The sequence below is a fragment of the Scyliorhinus torazame genome, unplaced genomic scaffold (assembly GCF_047496885.1).
Source record: "Scyliorhinus torazame isolate Kashiwa2021f unplaced genomic scaffold, sScyTor2.1 scaffold_436, whole genome shotgun sequence".
NCBI classification, from domain to species: domain Eukaryota; kingdom Metazoa; phylum Chordata; class Chondrichthyes; order Carcharhiniformes; family Scyliorhinidae; genus Scyliorhinus; species Scyliorhinus torazame.
In genome coordinates, this window is record NW_027308163.1 from 132,314 (window position 1) to 154,297 (window position 21,984).

Here is a 21,984-nt window from a genome sequence, read left to right on the forward strand (position 1 = left end):
CCAGAACAGGTACAGCACGGGGTTAGATACAGAGTAAAGCTCCCTTGACACTGTCCCCATCAAACACTCCCAGGACAGGTACAGCACGCGGTTAGATACAGAGTAAAGCTCCCTCTACACTGTCCCCATCAAACACTCCCAGGACAAGTACAGCACGGGGTTAGATACAGAGTAAAGCTCCCTCTACACTGTCCCCATCAAACACTCGCAGGACAGGTACAGCATGGGGTTAGATACAGAGTAAAGCTCCCTCTACACTGTCCCCATTAAACACTCCCTGGACAGGTAAAGCACGGGCTTAGATACAGAGTAAAGCTCCCTCTACACTGTCCCCATCAAACACTCCCAGGACAGGTACAGCACGGGGTTAGATACAGAGTAAACGTCCCTCTACACTGTCCCCATCAAACACTTCCAGGACAGGTACAGCACGGGGTTGGATACAGAGTAAAGCTCCCTCTACACTGTCTCCATCAAACACTCCCAGGACAGGTACAGCACGGGGTTAGATACAGAGTAAAGCTCCCTCTACACTGTCCCCATCAAACACTCCCAGGACAGGTACAGCACAGGGTTAGATACAGAGTAAAGCTCACGCTACACTGTCCCCATCAAACATTCCCAGGGCAGGTATTGCACGGGGTTAGATACAGAGTAAAGCTCCCTCTACACTGTCCCCATCAAACACTCCCAGGACAGGTACAGCACTGGGTTAGATACAGAGTAAAGCTCCCTCTAAACTGTCCCCATCAAACACTCCCAGGACAGGTACAGCACGGGGTTAGATACAGAGTAAAGCTCCCTCTACACTGTCCCCATCAAACACTCCCAGGACAGGTACAGTGAGGGGTTAGAGACAGAATAAAGCTCCCTCTACACTGTCCCCATCAAACACTCCCAGGACAGGTACAGCACAGGGTTAGATACAGAGTAAAGCTCCCTCTGCACTGACCCCATCAAACACTCCCAGTACAGGTACAGCACAGGGTTAGATACAGAGAAAAGCTCCCTCTACACTGTCCCCATCAAACACTCCCAGGACAGGTACAGCACGGGGTTAGATACAGAGTAAATCTCCCTCTACACTGTCCCCATCAAACACTCCCAGGACAGTTACAGCACGAGGTTGGATACAGAGTAAAGCTCCCTCTACACTGTCCCCATCAAACGCTCCCAGGACAGGTACAGCACGGGGTTAGATACAGAGTAAACCTCCATCTACACTGTCCCCATCAACCACTCCCAGGACAGGTACAGCACGGGGTTAGATACAGAGTAAATCTCCCTCTACACTGTCCCCATCAAACACTCCCAGGACAGTTACAGCACGAGGTTGGATACAGAGTAAAGCTCCCTCTACACTGTCCCCATCAAACACTCCCAGGACAAGTACAGCACGGGGTTAGATACAGAGTAAAGCTCCCTCTACACTGTCCCCATCAAACACTCCCAGGGCAGGTACAGCACGAGGTTAGATACAGAGTAAAGCTCCCTCGACACTGTCCCCATTAAACACTCCCAGGACAGGTACAGCACGGGGTTAGATACAGAGTAAAGCTCCCTCTACACTGTCCCCATCAAACACTCCCAGGGCAGGTACAGCACGGGGTTAGATACAGAGTAAAGCTCACTCTACACTGTCCCCATCAAACACTCCCTGGACAGGTATAGCACAGGGTTAGACACAGAGTAAAGCTCCCTCTACACTGTCTCCATCAAACACTCCCAGGACAGGTACAGCACGGGGTTAGATACAGAGTAAAGCTCCCTCTACACTGTCCCCATCAAACACTTCCAGGACAGGTACAGCACGGGGTTGGATACAGAGTAAAGCTCCCTCTACACTGTCCCCATCAAACACTCCCAGGACAGGTACAGCACGGGGTTAGATACAGAGTAAAGGTCCCTCTACACTGTCCCCATCAAACACTCCCAGGACAGGTACAGCACGGGGTTAGATACAGAGTAAAGCTCCCTCTACACTGTCCCCATCAAACACTCCCAGGACAGGTACAGCATGGGGTAAGATACAGAGTACAGCTCCCTCTGCACTGTCCCCATCAAAAACTCCCTTGACAGGTACAGCACGGGGTTAGATACAGAGTAAAGATCCCTCTACACTGTCCCCATCAAACACTCCCAGGACAGGTACAGCACGGGGTTAGATACAGAGTAAAACTCCCTCTACACTGTCCCCATCAAACACTCCCAGGACAGGTACAGCACGGGGATAGATACCGAGTAAAGCTCCCTCGACTCAGTCCCCATCAAACACTCCCAGGACAGGTACAGCACGGGGTTAGATACAGAGTAAAGCTCGCTCTACACTGTCCCCATTAAACACTCCCAGGACAGGTACAGCCCGGGGTTAGATACAGAGTAAAGCTCCCTCTACACTGTCCCCATCAAACAGTCCCAGGAAAGGTACAGCACGGGGTTAGATACAGAGTAAAGCTCCCTCTACACTGTCCTCATCAAACACTCCCAGGAGAGGTACAGCACGGGGTTAGATACAGAGTAAAGCTCCCTCTACACTGTCCCCATCAAACACTCCCTGGACAGGTACAGCACGGGGTTAGATACAGAGTAAAGCTCCCTCTACACTGTCCCCATCAAACACTCCGAGGACAGGTACAGCACGGGGTTAGATACAGAGTAAAGCTCCCTCTACACTGTCCTCATCAAACACTCCCAGGACGGTACAGCACGGGGTTAGATACAGAGCAAAGCTCCCTCTACACTGTCCCCATCAAACACTCCCAGGACAGGTACAGCACAGGGTTAGATACAGAGTAAAGCTCCCTCTACACTGTCCCCATCAAACACTCCCAGGACAGGTACAGCACGGGGTTAGATACAGAGTAAAGCTCCCTCTACACTGTCCCCATCAACCACTCCCAGGACAGATACAGCACGGGGTTAGATACAGAGTAAAGCTCCCTGTACACTGTCCCCATCAAACTCCCCCAGGACAGGTACAGAACGGGGTTAGATACAGAGTAAAGCTCCCTCTACACTGTCCCCATCCAACATTTCCAGGACAGGTACAGCACGGGGTTAGATGCAGAGTAAAGCTCCCTCTACACTGTCCCCATCAAACACTCCCAGGACAGGTACAGCACGGGGTTAGATGCAGAGTAAAGCTCCCTCTACACTGTCCCCATCAAACACTCCCAGGACAAGTACAGCACGGGGTTAGATACAGAGTAAAGCTCCCTCTACACTGTCCCCATCAAACACTCCCAGAACAGGTACAGCACGGGGTTAGATACAGAGTAAAGCTCCCTCTACACTGTCCCCATCAAACATTTCCAGGACTGGTACAGCACGGGGTTAGATGCAGAGTAAAGCTCCCTCTACACTGTCCCCATCAAACACTCCCAGGACAGGTACAGCACGGGGTTAGGTACAGAGTAAAGCTCCCTCTACACTGTCCCCATCAAACACTCCCAGGACAAGTACAGCACGGGGTTAGATACAGAGTAAAGCTCCCTCTACACCGTCCCCATCAAACACTCCCAGGACTGGTACAGCACGGGGTTAGATACAGAGTAAAGCTCCCTCTACACAGTCCCCATCAAACACTCCCTGGACAGGTACAGCACGGGGTTAGATACAGAGTAAATCTCCCTCTACACCGTCCCCATCAAACACTCCCAGGACAGGTACATCACGGGGTTAGATACAGAGTAAATCTCCCTCGACACTGTCCCCATCAAACACTCCCAGGACAGGTACAGAACAGGGTTAGATACAGAGTAAATCTCCCTCTACACTGTCCCCATCAAACACTCCCAGGACAGGTACAGCACGGGGTTAGATACAGAGTAAAGCTCCCTCTACACTGTCCCCATCAAACACTCCCAGGACAGGTACAGCACGGGGTTAGATACAGAGTAAAGCTCCCTCTACACTGTCTCCATCAAACACTCCCAGGACAGGTACAGCACGGGGTTAGATACAGAGTAAAGCTCCCTCTACACTGTCCCCATTAAACACTCCCAGGACTGGTACAGCACGGGGTTAGATACAGAGTAAAGCTCCCTCTACACTGTCCCCATCAAACACTCCCAGGACAGGTACAGCACGGGGTTAGATACAGAGTAAAGCTCCCTCTACACTGTCTCCATCAAACACTCCCAGGACAGGTACAGCACGGGGTTAGATACAGAGTAAAGCTCCCTCTACACTGTCCCCATCAAACACTTCCAGGACAGGTACAGCACGGGGTTGGATACAGAGTAAAGCTCCCTCTACACTGTCCCCATCAAACACTCCCAGGACAGGTACAGCACGGGGTTAGATACAGAGTAAAGGTCCCTCTACACTGTCCCCATCAAACACTCCCAGGACAGGTACAGCACGGGGTTAGATACAGAGTAAAGCTCCCTCTACACTGTCCCCATCAAACACTCCCAGGACAGGTACAGCATGGGGTAAGATACAGAGTAAAGCTCCCTCTGCACTGTCCCCATCAAAAACTCCCTTGACAGGTACAGCACGGGGTTAGATACAGAGTAAAGATCCCTCTACACTGTCCCCATCAAACACTCCCAGGACAGGTACAGCACGGGGTTAGATACAGAGTAAAACTCCCTCTACACTGTCCCCATCAAACACTCCCAGGACAGGTACAGCACAGGGTTAGATACAGAGTAAAGCTCCCTCTACACTGTCCCCATCAAACACTCCCAGGACAGGTACAGCACGGGGTTAGATACAGAGTAAAGCTCCCTCTACACTGTCCCCATCAAACACTCCCAGAACAGGTACAGCACGGGGTTAGATGCAGAGTAAAGCTCCCTCTCCACTGTCCCCATCAAACATTTCCAGGACTGGTACAGCACGGGGTTAGATGCAGAGTAAAGCTCCCTCTACACTGTCCCCATCAAACACTCCCTGGACAGGTACAGCACGGGGTTAGATACAGAGTAAAGCTCCCTCTATACTGTGCCCATCCAACAATCCCAGGACAGGTACAGCACGGGGATAGATACCGAGTAAAGCTCCCTCGACTCAGTCCCCATCAAACACTCCCAGGACAGGTACAGCACGGGGTTAGATACAGAGTAAAGCTCCCTCTACACTGTCCCCATCAAACACTCCCAGGACAGGTACAGCACGGGGATAGATACCGAGTAAAGCTCCCTCGACTCAGTCCCCATCAAACACTCCCAGGACAGGTACAGCACGGGGTTAGATACAGAGTAAAGCTCGCTCTACACTGTCCCCATTAAACACTCCCAGGACAGGTACAGCCCGGGGTTAGATACAGAGTAAAGCTCCCTCTACACTGTCCCCATCAAACAGTCCCAGGAAAGGTACAGCACGGGGTTAGATACAGAGTAAAGCTCCCTCTACACTGTCCTCATCAAACACTCCCAGGAGAGGTACAGCACGGGGTTAGATACAGAGTAAAGCTCCCTCTACACTGTCCCCATCAAACACTCCCTGGACAGGTACAGCACGGGGTTAGATACAGAGTAAAGCTCCCTCTACACTGTCCCCATCAAACACTCCGAGGACAGGTACAGCACGGGGTTAGATACAGAGTAAAGCTCCCTCTACACTGTCCTCATCAAACACTCCCAGGACGGTACAGCACGGGGTTAGATACAGAGCAAAGCTCCCTCTACACTGTCCCCATCAAACACTCCCAGGACAGGTACAGCACAGGGTTAGATACAGAGTAAAGCTCCCTCTACACTGTCCCCATCAAACACTCCCAGGACAGGTACAGCACGGGGTTAGATACAGAGTAAAGCTCCCTCTACACTGTCCCCATCAACCACTCCCAGGACAGATACAGCACGGGGTTAGATACAGAGTAAAGCTCCCTGTACACTGTCCCCATCAAACTCCCCCAGGACAGGTACAGAACGGGGTTAGATACAGAGTAAAGCTCCCTCTACACTGTCCCCATCAAACATTTCCAGGACTGGTACAGCACGGGGTTAGATGCAGAGTAAAGCTCCCTCTACACTGTCCCCATCAACCACTCCCAGGACAGATACAGCACGGGGTTAGATACAGAGTAAAGCTCCCTCTACACTGTCCCCATCCAACATTTCCAGGACAGGTACAGCACGGGGTTAGATGCAGAGTAAAGCTCCCTCTACACTGTCCCCATCAAACACTCCCAGGACAGGTACAGCACGGGGTTAGATGCAGAGTAAAGCTCCCTCTACACTGTCCCCATCAAACACTCCCAGGACAAGTACAGCACGGGGTTAGATACAGAGTAAAGCTCCCTCTACACTGTCCCCATCAAACACTCCCAGGACAAGTACAGCACGGGGTTAGATACAGAGTAAAGCTCCCTCTACACCGTCCCCATCAAACACTCCCAGGACAGGTACAGCACGGGGTTAGATACAGAGTAAAGCTCCCTCTACACTGTCCCCATCAAACACTCCCAGGACAAGTACAGCACGGGGTTAGATACAGAGTAAAGCTCCCTCTACACTGTCCCCATCAAACACTCCCAGAACAGGTACAGCACGGGGTTAGATACAGAGTAAAGCTCCCTCTACACTGTCCCCATCAAACACTCCCAGGACAGGTACAGCACGGGGTTAGATACAGAGTAAAGCTCCCTCTACACTGTCCCCATCAAACATTCCCAGGACTGGTACAGCACGGGGTTAGATACAGAGTAAAGCTCCCTCTACACTGTCCCCATCAAACACTACCTGGACAGGTACAGCACGGGGTTAGATACAGAGTAAAGCTCCCTCTACACCGTCCCCATCAAACACTCCCAGGACTGGTACAGCACGGGGTTAGATACAGAGTAAAGCTCCCTCTACACAGTCCCCATCAAACACTCCCTGGACAGGTACAGCACGGGGTTAGATACAGAGTAAATCTCCCTCTACACCGTCCCCATCAAACACTCCCAGGACAGGTACAGCACGGGGTTAGATACAGAGTAAATCTCCCTCTGCACTGTCCCCATCAAACACTCACAGGACAGGTACAGAACAGGGTTAGATACAGAGTAAATCTCCCTCTACACTGTCCCCATCAAACACTCCCAGGACAGGTACAGCACGGGGTTAGATACAGAGTAAAGCTCCCTCTACACTGTCCCCATCAAACACTCCCAGGACAGGTACAGCACGGGGTTAGATACAGAGTAAAGCTCCCTCTACACTGTCTCCATCAAACACTCCCAGGACAGGTACAGCACGGGGTTAGATGCAGAGTAAAGCTCCCTCTACACTGTCCCCATTAAACACTCCCAGGACTGGTACAGCACGGGGTTAGATACAGAGTAAAGCTCCCTCTACACTGTCCCCATCAAACACTCCCAGGACAGGTACAGCACGGGGTTAGATACAGAGTAAAGCTCCCTCTACACTGTCTCCATCAAACACTCCCAGGACAGGTACAGCACGGGGTTAGATACAGAGTAAAGCTCCCTCTACACTGTCCCCATTAAACACTCCCAGGACAGGTACAGCACGGGGTTAGATACAGAGTAAAGCTCCGTCTACACTGTCCCCATCAAACACTCCCAGGACAGGTACAGCACAGGGTTAGATACAGAGTAAAGCTCACGCTACACTGTCCCCATCAAACATTCCCAGGGCAGGTATTGCACGGGGTTAGATACAGAGTAAAGCTCCCTCTACACTGTCCCCATCAAACACTCCCAGGACAGGTACAGCACAGGGTTAGATACAGAGTAAAGCTCCCTCTGCACTGACCCCATCAAACACTCCCAGTACAGGTACAGCACAGGGTTAGATACAGAGAAAAGCTCCCTCTACACTGTCCCCATCAAACACTCCCAGGACAGGTACAGCACGGGGTTAGATACAGAGTAAATCTCCCTCTACACTGTCCCCATCAAACACTCCCAGGACAGTTACAGCACGAGGTTGGATACAGAGTAAAGCTCCCTCTACACTGTCCCCATCAAATGCTCCCAGGACAGGTACAGCACGGGGTTAGATACAGAGTAAACCTCCATCTACACTGTCCCCATCAACCACTCCCAGGACAGGTACAGCACGGGGTTAGATACAGAGTAAAACTCCCTCTACACTGTCCCCAATATACACTCCCAGGACAGGTACAGAACAGGGTTAGATACAGAGTAAATCTCCCTCTACACTGTCCCCATCAAACACTCCCAGGACAGTTACAGCACGAGGTTGGATACAGAGTAAAGCTCCCTCTACACTGTCCCCATCAAACACTCCCAGGACAAGTACAGCACGGGGTTAGATACAGAGTAAAGCTCCCTCTACACTGTCCCCATCAAACACTCCCAGGGCAGGTACAGCACGAGGTTAGATACAGAGTAAAGCTCCCTCGACACTGTCCCCATTAAACACTCCCAGGACAGGTACAGCACGGGGTTAGATACAGAGTAAAGCTCCCTCTACACTGTCCCCATCAAACACTCCCAGGGCAGGTACAGCACGGGGTTAGATACAGAGTAAAGCTCACTCGACACTGTCCCCATCAAACACTCCCTGGACAGGTATAGCACAGGGTTAGACACAGAGTAAAGCTCCGTCGACACTGTCCCCATCAAACACTCCCAGGACAGGTACAGCACGGGGTTAGATACGGAGTAAAGCTCCCTCTACACTGTGCCCATCAAACACTCCCAGGACAGGTACAGCACGCGGTTAGATACAGAGTAAAGCTCCCTCTACACTGTCCCCATCAAACACTCCCAGGACAAGTACAGCACGGGGTTAGATACAGAGTAAAGCTCCCTCTACACTGTCCCCATCAAACACTCGCAGGACAGGTACAGCATGGGGTTAGATACAGAGTAAAGCTCCCTCTACACTGTCCCCATCAAACACTCCCTGGACAGGTAAAGCACGGGGTTAGATACAGAGTAAAGCTCCCTCTACACTGTCCCCATCAAACACTCCCAGGACAGGTACAGCACGGGGTTAGATACAGAGTAAAGCTCCCTCTACACTGTCCCCATCAAACACTCCCAGGACAGGTACAGCACGGGGTTAGATACAGAGTAAAGGTCCCTCTACACTGTCCCCATCAAACACTTCCAGGACAGGTACAGCACGGGGTTGGATACAGAGTAAAGCTCCCTCTACACTGTCCCCATCAAACACTCCCAGGACAGGTACAGCATGGGGTTAGATACAGAGTAAAGCTCCCTCTGCACTGTCCCCATCAAAAACTCCCTTGACAGGTACAGCACGGGGTTAGATACAGATTAAAGCTCACTCTACACTGTCCCCATCAAACACTCCCTGGACAGGTATAGCACAGGGTTAGACACAGAGTAAAGCTCCGTCGACACTGTCCCCATCAAACACTCCCAGGACAGGTACAGCACGGGGTTAGATACGGAGTAAAGCTCCCTCTACACTGTGCCCATCAAACACTCCCAGGACAGGTACAGCACAGGGTTAGATACGGAGTAAAGCTCCCTCTACACTGTCCCCATCAAAAACTCCCTTGACAGGTACAGCACGGGGTTAGATACAGAGTAAAGCTCCCTCTACACTGTCCCCATCAAACACTCCCAGGACAGGTACAGCACGGGGTTAGATACAGAGTAAAACTCCCTCTACACTGTCCCCATCAAATACTCCCAGGACAGGTACAGCACGGGGTTAGATACAGAGTAAAGCTCCCTCTACACTGTCCCGATCAAACACTCCCAGAACAGGTACAGCACGGGGTTAGATACAGAGTAAAGCTCCCTCTACACTGTCCTCATCAAACACTCCCAGAACAGGTACAGCACGGGGTTAGATACAGAGTAAAGCTCCCTCTACACTGTCCCCATCAAACACTCCCAGAACAGGTACAGCACGGGGTTAGATACAGAGTAAAGCTCCCTCTACACTGTCCCCATCAAACACTCCAAGGACAGGTACAGCACGGGGTTAGATACAGAGTAAAGCTCGCTCTACACTGTCCCTATCAAACACTCCCAGGACAGGTACAGCCCGGGGTTAGATACAGAGTAAAGCTCCCTCTACACTGTCCCCATCAAACACTCCCAGGAAAGGTACAGCACGGGGTTAGATACAGAGTAAAGCTCCCTCTACACTGTCCTCATCAAACACTCCCAGGAGAGGTACAGCACGGGGTTAGATACAGAGTAAAGCTCCCTCTACACTGTCCCCATCAAACACTCCCTGGACAGGTACAGCACGGGGTTAGATACAGAGTAAAGCTCCCTCTACACTGTCCCCATCAAACACTCCCAGGACAGGTACAGCACGGGGTTAGATACAGAGTAAAGCTCCCTCTACACTGTCCTCATCAAACACTCCCAGGACGGTACAGCACGGGGTTAGATACAGAGCAAAGCTCCCTCTACACTGTCCCCATCAAACACTCCCAGAACAGGTACAGCATGGGGTCAGATACAGAGTAAAGCTCCCTCTACACTGTCCCCATCAAACACTCCCAGGACAAGTACAGCACGGGGTTAGATACAGAGTAAAGCTCCCTCTACACTGTCCCCATCAAACACTCCCAGAACAGGTACAGCACGGGGTTAGATACAGAGTAAAGCTCCCTCTACACTGTCCCCATCAAACACTCCCAGGACTGGTACAGCACGGGGTTAGATACAGAGTAAAGCTCCCTCTACACTGTCCCCATCAAACACTCCCAGGACAGGTACAGCACGGGGTTAGATACAGAGTAAAGCTCCCTCTACACTGTCCTCATCAAACATTTCCAGGACTGGTACAGCACGGGGTTAGATGCAGAGTAAAGCTCCCTCTACACTGTCCCCATCAAACACTCCCAGAACAGGTACAGCACGGGGTTAGATACAGAGTAAAGCTCCCTCTACACTGTCCCCATCAAACACTCCCAGGACTGGTACAGCACGGGGTTAGATACAGAGTAAAGCTCCCTCTACACTGTCCCCATCAAACATTCCCAGGACTGGTACAGCACGGGGTTAGATACAGAGTAAAGCTCCCTCTACACTGTCCCCATCAAACACTACCTGGACAGGTACAGCACGGGGTTAGATACAGAGTAAAGCTCCCTCTACACCGTCCCCATCAAACACTCCCTGGACAGGTACAGCACGGGGTTAGATACAGAGTAAAGCACCGTCGACACTGTCCCCATCAAACACTCCCAGGACAGGTACAGCACGGGGTTAGATACAGAGTAAAGCTCCCTCTACACTGTCCCCATCAAACACTCCAAGGGCAGGTACAGCACGGGGTTAGATACAGAGTAAAGCTCACTCTACACTGTCCCCATCAAACACTCCCTGGACAGGTATAGCACAGGGTTAGACACAGAGTAAAGCTCCGTCGACACTGTCCCCATCAAACACTCCCAGGACAGGTACAGCACGGGGTTAGATACGGAGTAAAGCTCCCTCTACACTGTGCCCATCAAACACTCCCAGGACAGGTACAGCACAGGGTTAGATACGGAGTAAAGCTCCCTCTACACTGTCCCCATCAAACACTCCCAGGACAGGCACAGCACGGGGTTAGATACAGAGTAAAGCTCCCTCTACACTGTCCCCATCAAACACTCCCAGAACAGGTACAGCACGGGGTTAGATACAGAGTAAAGCTCCCTTGACACTGTCCCCATCAAACACTCCCAGGACAGGTACAGCACGCGGTTAGATACAGAGTAAAGCTCCCTCTACACTGTCCCCATCAAACACTCCCAGGACAAGTACAGCACGGGGTTAGATACAGAGTAAAGCTCCCTCTACACTGTCCCCATCAAACACTCGCAGGACAGGTACAGCATGGGGTTAGATACAGAGTAAAGCTCCCTCTACACTGTCCCCATCAAATACTCCCTGGACAGGTAAAGCACGGGGTTAGATACAGAGTAAAGCTCCCTCTACACTGTCCCCATCAAACACTCCCAGGACAGGTACAGCACGGGGTTAGATACAGAGTAAAGGTCCCTCTACACTGTCCCCATCAAACACTTCCAGGACAGGTACAGCACGGGGTTGGATACAGAGTAAAGCTTCCTCTACACTGTCCCCATCAAACACTCCCAGGACAGGTACAGCATGGGGTTAGATACAGAGTAAAGCTCCCTCTGCACTGTCCCCATCAAAAACTCCCTTGACAGGTACAGCACGGGGTTAGATACAGAGTAAAGCTCCCTCTACACTGTCCCCATCAAACACTCCCAGGACAGGTACAGCACGGGGTTAGATACAGAGTAAAACTCCCTCTACACTGTCCCCATCAAATACTCCCAGGACAGGTACAGCACGGGGTTAGATACAGAGTAAAGCTCCCTCTACACTGTCCCGATCAAACACTCCCAGAACAGGTACAGCACGGGGTTAGATACAGAGTAAAGCTCCCTCTACACTGTCCTCATCAAACACTCCCAGAACAGGTACAGCACGGGGTTAGATACAGAGTAAAGCTCGCTCTACACTGTCCCTATCAAACACTCCCAGGACAGGTACAGCCCGGGGTTAGATACAGAGTAAAGCTCCCTCTACACTGTCCCCATCAAACACTCCCAGGAAAGGTACAGCACGGGGTTAGATACAGAGTAAAGCTCCCTCTACACTGTCCTCATCAAACACTCCCAGGAGAGGTTCAGCACGGGGTTAGATACAGAGTAAAGCTCCCTCTACACTGTCCCCATCAAACACTCCCAGGACAGGTACAGCACGGGGTTAGATACAGAGTAAAGCTCCCTCTACACTGTCCTCATCAAACACTCCCAGGACGGTACAGCACGGGGTTAGATACAGAGCAAAGCTCCCTCTACACTGTCCCCATCAAACACTCCCAGAACAGGTACAGCATGGGGTCAGATACAGAGTAAAGCTCCCTCTACACTGTCCCCATCAAACACTCCCAGGACAGGTACAGCACGGGGTTAGATACAGAGTAAAGCTCCCTCTACACTGTCCCCATCAAACATTTCCAGGACTGGTACAGCACGGGGTTAGATGCAGAGTAAAGCTCCCTCTACACTGTCCCCATCAAACACTCCCAGGACAAGTACAGCACGGGGTTAGATACAGAGTAAAGCTCCCTCTACACTGTCCCCATCAAACACTCCCAGAACAGGTACAGCACGGGGTTAGATACAGAGTAAAGCTCCCTCTACACTGTCCCCATCAAACACTCCCAGGACTGGTACAGCACGGGGTTAGATACAGAGTAAAGCTCCCTCTACACTGTCCCCATCAAACATTCCCAGGACTGGTACAGCACGGGGTTAGATACAGAGTAAAGCTCCCTCTACACTGTCCCCATCAAACACTACCTGGACAGGTACAGCACGGGGTTAGATACAGAGTAAAGCTCCCTCTACACCGTCCCCATCAAACACTCCCAGGACAGGTACAGCACAGGGTTAGATACAGAGTAAAGCTGACGCTACACTGTCCCCATCAAACATTCCCAGGGCAGGTATTGCACGGGGTTAGATACAGAGTAAAGCTCCCTCTACACTGTCCCCATCAAACACTCCCAGGACAGGTACAGCACAGGGTTAGATACAGAGTAAAGCTCCCTCTGCACTGACCCCATCAAACACTCCCAGTACAGGTACAGCACAGGGTTAGATACAGAGAAAAGCTCCCTCTACACTGTCCCCATCAAACACTCCCAGGACAGGTACAGCACGGGGTTAGATACAGAGTAAATCTCCCTCTACACTGTCCCCATCAAACACTCCCAGGACAGTTACAGCACGAGGTTGGATACAGAGTAAAGCTCCATCTACACTGTCCCCATCAAACGCTCCCAGGACAGGTACAGCACGGGGTTAGATACAGAGTAAACCTCCATCTACACTGTCCCCATCAACCACTCCCAGGACAGGTACAGCACGGGGTTAGATACAGAGTAAAACTCCCTCTACACTGTCCCCAATATACACTCCCAGGACAGGTACAGAACAGGGTTAGATACAGAGTAAATCTCCCTCTACACTGTCCCCATCAAACACTCCCAGGACAGTTACAGCACGAGGTTGGATACAGAGTAAAGCTCCCTCTACACTGTCCCCATCAAACACTCCCAGGACAAGTACAGCACGGGGTTAGATACAGAGTAAAGCTCCCTCAACACTGTCCCCATCAAACACTCCCAGGGCAGGTACAGCACGATGTTAGATACAGAGTAAAGCTCCCTCGACACTGTCCCCATTAAACACTCCCAGGACAGGTACAGCACGGGGTTAGATACAGAGTAAAGCTCCCTCTACACTGTCCCCATCAAACACTCCCAGGGCAGGTACAGCACGGGGTTAGATACAGAGTAAAGCTCACTCTACACTGTCCCCATCAAACACTCCCTGGACAGGTATAGCACAGGGTTAGACACAGAGTAAAGCTCCGTCGACACTGTCCCCATCAAACACTCCCAGGACAGGTACAGCACGGGGTTAGATACGGAGTAAAGCTCCCTCTACACTGTGCCCATCAAACACTCCCAGGACAGGTACAGCACGCGGTTAGATACAGAGTAAAGCTCCCTCTACACTGTCCCCATCAAACACTCCCAGGACAAGTACAGCACGGGGTTAGATACAGAGTAAAGCTCCCTCTACACTGTCCCCATCAAACACTCGCAGGACAGGTACAGCATGGGGTTAGATACAGAGTAAAGCTCCCTCTACACTGTCCCCATCAAACACTCCCTGGACAGGTAAAGCACGGGGTTAGATACAGAGTAAAGCTCCCTCTACACTGTCCCCATCAAACACTCCCAGGACAGGTACAGCACGGGGTTAGATACAGAGTAAAGCTCCCTCTACACTGTCCCCATCAAACACTCCCAGGACAGGTACAGCACGGGGTTAGATACAGAGTAAAGGTCCCTCTACACTGTCCCCATCAAACACTTCCAGGACAGGTACAGCACGGGGTTGGATACAGAGTAAAGCTCCCTCTACACTGTCCCCATCAAACACTCCCAGGACAGGTACAGCATGGGGTTAGATACAGAGCAAAGCTCCCTCTGCACTGTCCCCATCAAAAACTCCCTTGACAGGTACAGCACGGGGTTAGATACAGAGTAAAGCTCCCTCTACACTGTCCCCATCAAACACTCCCAGGGCAGGTACAGCACGGGGTTAGATACAGAGTAAAGCTCACTCTACACTGTCCCCATCAAACACTCCCTGGACAGGTATAGCACAGGGTTAGACACAGAGTAAAGCTCCGTCGACACTGTCCCCATCAAACACTCCCAGGACAGGTACAGCACGGGGTTAGATACGGAGTAAAGCTCCCTCTACACTGTGCCCATCAAACACTCCCAGGACAGGTACAGCACAGGGTTAGATACGGAGTAAAGCTCCCTCTACACTGTCCCCATCAAAAACTCCCTTGACAGGTACAGCACGGGGTTAGATACAGAGTAAAGCTCCCTCTACACTGTCCCCATCAAACACTCCCAGGACAGGTACAGCACGGGGTTAGATACAGAGTAAAACTCCCTCTACACTGTCCCCATCAAATACTCCCAGGACAGGTACAGCACGGGGTTAGATACAGAGTAAAGCTCCCTCTACACTGTCCCGATCAAACACTCCCAGAACAGGTACAGCACGGGGTTAGATACAGAGTAAAGCTCCCTCTACACTGTCCTCATCAAACACTCCCAGGAAAGGTACAGCACGGGGTTAGATACAGAGTAAAGCTCCCTCTACACTGTCCCCATCAAACACTCCCTGGACAGGTACAGCACGGGGTTAGATACAGAGTAAAGCTCCCTCTACACTGTCCCCATCAAACACTCCCAGGACAGGTACAGCACGGGGTTAGATACAGAGTAAAGCTCCCTCTACACTGTCCTCATCAAACACTCCCAGGACGGTACAGCACGGGGTTAGATACAGAGCAAAGCTCCCTCTACACTGTCCCCATCAAACACTCCCAGAACAGGTACAGCATGGGGTCAGATACAGAGTAAAGCTCCCTCTACACTGTCCCCATCAAACACTCCCAGGACAGGTACAGCACGGGGTTAGATACAGAGTAAAGCTCCCTCTACACTGTCCCCATCAAACATTTCCAGGACTGGTACAGCACGGGGTTAGATGCAGAGTAAAGCTCCCTCTACACTGTCCCCATCAAACACTCCCAGGACAAGTACAGCACGGGGTTAGATACAGAGTAAAGCTCCCTCTACACTGTCCCCATCAAACACTCCCAGAACAGGTACAGCACGGGGTTAGATACAGAGTAAAGCTCCCTCTACACTGTCCCCATCAAACACTCCCAGGACTGGTACAGCACGGGGTTAGATACAGAGTAAAGCTCCCTCTACACTGTCCCCATCAAACATTCCCAGGACTGGTACAGCACGGGGTTAGATACAGAGTAAAGCTCCCTCTACACTGTCCCCATCAAACACTACCTGGACAGGTACAGCACGGGGTTAGATACAGAGTAAAGCTCCCTCTACACCGTCCCCATCAAACACTCCCTGGACAGGTACAGCACGGGGTTAGATACAGAGTAAAGCACCGTCGACACTGTCCCCATCAAACACTCCCAGGACAGGTACAGCACGGGGTTAGATACAGAGTAAAGCTCCCTCTACACTGTCCCCATCAAACACTCCCAGGGCAGGTACAGCACGGGGTTAGATACAGAGTAAAGCTCACTCTACACTGTCCCCATCAAACACTCCCTGGACAGGTATAGCACAGGGTTAGACACAGAGTAAAGCTCCGTCGACACTGTCCCCATCAAACACTCCCAGGACAGGTACAGCACGGGGTTAGATACGGAGTAAAGCTCCCTCTACACTGTGCCCATCAAACACTCCCAGGACAGGTACAGCACAGGGTTAGATACGGAGTAAAGCTCCCTCTACACTGTCCCCATCAAACACTCCCAGGACAGGCACAGCACGGGGTTAGATACAGAGTAAAGCTCCCTCTACACTGTCCCCATCAAACACTCCCAGAACAGGTACAGCACGGGGTTAGATACAGAGTAAAGCTCCCTTGACACTGTCCCCATCAAACACTCCCAGGACAGGTACAGCACGCGGTTAGATACAGAGTAAAGCTCCCTCTACACTGTCCCCATCAAACACTCCCAGGACAAGTACAGCACGGGGTTAGATACAGAGTAAAGCTCCCTCTACACTGTCCCCATCAAACACTCGCAGGACAGGTACAGCATGGGGTTAGATACAGAGTAAAGCTCCCTCTACACTGTCCCCATCAAATACTCCCTGGACAGGTAAAGCACGGGGTTAGATACAGAGTAAAGCTCCCTCTACACTGTCCCCATCAAACACTCCCAGGACAGGTACAGCACGGGGTTAGATACAGAGTAAAGCTCCCTCTACACTGTCCCCATCAAACACTCCCAGGACAGGTACAGCACGGGGTTAGATACAGAGTAAAGGTCCCTCTACACTGTCCCCATCAAACACTTCCAGGACAGGTACAGCACGGGGTTGGATACAGAGTAAAGCTCCCTCTACACTGTCCCCATCAAACACTCCCAGGACAGGTACAGCATGGGGTTAGATACAGAGTAAAGCTCCCTCTGCACTGTCCCCATCAAAAACTCCCTTGACAGGTACAGCACGGGGTTAGATACAGAGTAAAGCTCCCTCTACACTGTCCCCATCAAACACTCCCAGGACAGGTACAGCACGGGGTTAGATACAGAGTAAAACTCCCTCTACACTGTCCCCATCAAATACTCCCAGGACAGGTACAGCACGGGGTTAGATACAGAGTAAAGCTCCCTCTACACTGTCCCGATCAAACACTCCCAGAACAGGTACAGCACGGGGTTAGATACAGAGTAAAGCTCCCTCTACACTGTCCTCATCAAACACTCCCAGAACAGGTACAGCACGGGGTTAGATACAGAGTAAAGCTCCCTCTACACTGTCCCCATCAAACACTCCCAGAACAGGTACAGCACGGGGTTAGATACAGAGTAAAGCTCCCTCTACACTGTCCCCATCAAACACTCCAAGGACAGGTACAGCACGGGGTTAGATACAGAGTAAAGCTCGCTCTACACTGTCCCTATCAAACACTCCCAGGACAGGTACAGCCCGGGGTTAGATACAGAGTAAAGCTCCCTCTACACTGTCCCCATCAAACACTCCCAGGAAAGGTACAGCACGGGGTTAGATACAGAGTAAAGCTCCCTCTACACTGTCCTCATCAAACACTCCCAGGAGAGGTACAGCACGGGGTTAGATACAGAGTAAAGCTCCCTCTACACTGTCCCCATCAAACACTCCCAGGACAGGTACAGCACGGGGTTAGATACAGAGTAAAGCTCCCTCTACACTGTCCTCATCAAACACTCCCAGGACGGTACAGCACGGGGTTAGATACAGAGCAAAGCTCCCTCTACACTGTCCCCATCAAACACTCCCAGAACAGGTACAGCATGGGGTCAGATACAGAGTAAAGCTCCCTCTACACTGTCCCCATCAAACACTCCCAGGACAGGTACAGCACGGGGTTAGATACAGAGTAAAGCTCCCTCTACACTGTCCCCATCAAACATTTCCAGGACTGGTACAGCACGGGGTTAGATGCAGAGTAAAGCTCCCTCTACACTGTCCCCATCAAACACTCCCAGGACAAGTACAGCACGGGGTTAGATACAGAGTAAAGCTCCCTCTACACTGTCCCCATCAAACACTCCCAGAACAGGTACAGCACGGGGTTAGATACAGAGTAAAGCTCCCTCTACACTGTCCCCATCAAACATTCCCAGGACTGGTACAGCACGGGGTTAGATACAGAGTAAAGCTCCCTCTACACTGTCCCCATCAAACACTACCTGGACAGGTACAGCACGGGGTTAGATACAGAGTAAAGCTCCCTCTACACCGTCCCCATCAAACACTCCCTGGACAGGTACAGCACGGGGTTAGATACAGAGTAAAGCACCGTCGACACTGTCCCCATCAAACACTCCCAGGACAGGTACTGCACGGGGTTAGATACAGAGTAAAGCACCCTTGACACTGTCCCCATCAAACACTCCCAGGACAGGTACAGCACGGGGTTAGATACAGAGTAAAGCTCCCTCTACACTGTCCCCATCAAACACTCCCTGGACAGGTACAGCACGGGGTTAGATACAGAGTAAAGCTCCCTCTACACTGTCCCCATCAAACACTCCCAGGAAAGGTACAGCACAGGGTTAGACACAGAGTAAAGCTCCGTCGACACTGTCCCCATCAAACACTCCCAGGACAGGTACAGCACGGGGTTAGATACAGAGTAAATCTCCCTCTACACTGACCCATCAAACACTCCCAGAACAGGTACAGCATGGGGTTAGATACAGAGTAAAGCTCCCTCTACACTGTCCCCATCAAACACTCCCAGAACAGGTACAGCACGGGGTTAGATACAGAGTAAAGATCCCTTGACACTGTCCCCATCAAACACTCCCAGGACAGATACTGCACGGGGTTAGATACAGAGTAAAGCTCCCTCTACACTGTCCCCATCAAACACTCCCAGAACAGGTACTGCACGGGGTTAGATACAGAGTAAAGCACCCTTGACACTGTCCCCATCAAACACTCCCAGGACAGGTACAGCACGGGGTTAGATACAGAGTAAAGCTCCCTCTACACTGTCCCCATCAAACACTCCCAGGACAGGTACAGCACGGGGTTAGATACAGAGTAAAGCTCCCTCTACACTGTCCCCATCAAACACTCCCAGGACAGGTACAGCACGGGGTTAGATACAGAGTAAAGCTCCCTCTACACTGTCCCCATCAAACACACCCAGGACAGGGACAGCACGGGGTTAGATACAGAGTAAAGCTCCCTCTACACTGTCCCCATCAAACACTCCCAGGACAGGTACAGCACGGGGTTAGATACAGAGTAAAGCTCCCTCTGCTAACCTGGCATGTGCTGATTTTCCAGGCCAGTTTCAGCGGAGGAAGCAGCTTCCTTCGCCAGCTCAAAGCCAGCACGGACCTTCGGAAGCAGCTCATTCCATCAACAGCGGAGATCTAGAAGAGAGCAGGATCAAAACATAACGAGAGCAGAGATCATAAAAGAATTTGCACAAGCGACAGAATAAACCCACCGAGCGATGGGGGGGGGGGGGGGGGGAGAGAGTGTCGGCCTGGATTATGGAGCATGTACATGTATGAGGGGATTACACAGTGAACGGTAGTGTGCTGGGACGCACAGAGGACTAGAGGGACGTGAGGGTGCGTTTCCGATCCCCGTAACCAGCAGGACAGAGCAGATCGGGCGGTTGATGACAAATGGGGATATTTGCGTTGATTCACAAGAGCGGGGAGGTTATGATTGAGCTGAATAAAGTGCAGGTCCACAGGTCACTGAAAGGGGCAACACAGGTGGAGAAGGTAGTCAAGGAGGCATACGGCATGCTTGCCTTCATTGGCCGGGGCATTGAGTATAAGAATTGGCAAGTAATGTTGCAGCTGTATAGAACTTTAGTGAGGCCACACTTGGTGTATAGTGTTCAATTCTGTTCGCCACATTACCAGAAGGATGTGGAGGCTTTAGAGAGGGTGCAGAAGAGATTTACCAGGATGGTGCCTGGCATGGAGGGCATTCGCTATGAGGAGCGGTTGAATAAACTCGGTTTGTTCTCACTGGAACGACGGAGGTTGAGGGGCGACCTGATAGAGGTCTACAAAATTATGAGGGGCATAGACAGAGTGGATAGTCAGAGGCTTTTCCCCAGGGTAGAGGGGTCAATTACTAGGGGGCATAGGTTTAAGGTGAGAGGGGCAAGGTTTAGAGTAGATGTACGAGGCAAGTTTTTTACGCAGAGGGCAGTGGGTACCTGGAACTCGCTACCGGAGGAGGTGGTGGAAGCAGGGACGATAGGGACATTTAAGGGGCATCTTGACAAATACATGAATAGGATGGGAATAGAAGGATACGGACCCAGGAAGTGTAGAAGATTGTAGTTTAGTCGGGCAGCATGGTCGGCACGGGCTTGGAGGGCCGAAGGGCCTGTTCCTGTGCCGTACGTTTCTTTGTTCTTTGAGCGTTTGTCTGCAGAGGGATTTGGACAGGCTCGGCGAATGGGCAGCACTTTTCTTTGTCGTTCACTTTGGACGGCGTCACGATCAAGGTGACGGAGCGAGAGCTGGGAGAATGGACGAGTGCAGACGGGCCCTCGGTGGCCCGGGTGAGTTAGGACATGTCAATAACTTTGTGCCCACATATCAGAGGAAATAAACAGAGACGGTTTCACCCCAGGGTTCACTCCAGCCTCATTTTAAACTAAAATTAAAATTTTTAACTAAAATCATTCCAACCTTGCATTTATTAAAGAAATTCCAGGAGTCTGCACCCCCTCAACCACCCCCCACCCTCTGAGCCCCAACCCTCACCCCTCATCCCCTCCTCCCTCTCTGTCTCTGTCTCACTCACCTCTCATGGGCGCAGCCATTTTGCGTCCGTCCCACTATCCGGTCCCCAGCCAGCGAGGCGCAGGTTTTTGGTTCCGGGCCGGTTTCTTTCGTTCCGCCCCCCTTGAGTGTCCAAAAGATGTGCAGGTGAGGTGGATTGGCCGTGTTAAATTGTCCCCTCGTGTCCAAAGAGGTACAGGTTAGGTGGATTGGCCGTGTTAAATTGTACCCTTAGTGTCCAAAGAGGTACAGGTTAGGTGGATTGGCCGCATTAAATTGTCCCTTAGTGTCCAAAGATGTACAGGTTAGGTGGATTGGCCGTGTTAAATTGTCCCCTTAGTGTCCAAAGATGTACAGGTTAGGTGGATTGGCCGTGTTAAATTGTCCCCTAGTGTCCAAAGAGGTGCAGGTTAGGTGGATTGGCCGTGTTAAATTGTCCCCTTAGTGTCCAAAGATGGACAAGTTAGGTGGATTGGCCGTGTTAAATTGTCCCTTAGTGTCCAAAGATGGACAGGTTAGGTGGATTGGCCGTGTTAAATTGTCCCTTAGTGTCCAAAGATGTACAGGTCAGGTGGATTGGCCGTGTTAAATTGTCCCTTAGTGTCCAAAGATGTACAGGTTAGGTGGATTGGCCGTGTTAA

At 51.4% G+C, this 21,984-nt stretch overlaps 1 protein-coding gene across 1 annotated transcript in view; it reads right to left on the minus strand.

Annotated features, from left to right (window-relative positions):
• LOC140406292 (evolutionarily conserved signaling intermediate in Toll pathway, mitochondrial-like) overlaps positions 1–21,391 on the minus strand; it is a 50,158-nt gene extending 28,767 nt beyond the window's left edge. Inside the window, exons 1-2 of the mRNA XM_072494404.1 lie at positions 21,366–21,391; positions 19,850–19,960 (exon numbers count right to left, since the gene is read on the minus strand). Of these exons, the coding sequence (XP_072350505.1) occupies positions 19,850–19,942 (93 nt within the window). The 5' untranslated portion in view covers positions 19,943–19,960; positions 21,366–21,391. The remainder of the gene's footprint in view (positions 1–19,849; positions 19,961–21,365) is intronic.
• Positions 21,392–21,984: the final 593 nt, after the last annotated feature.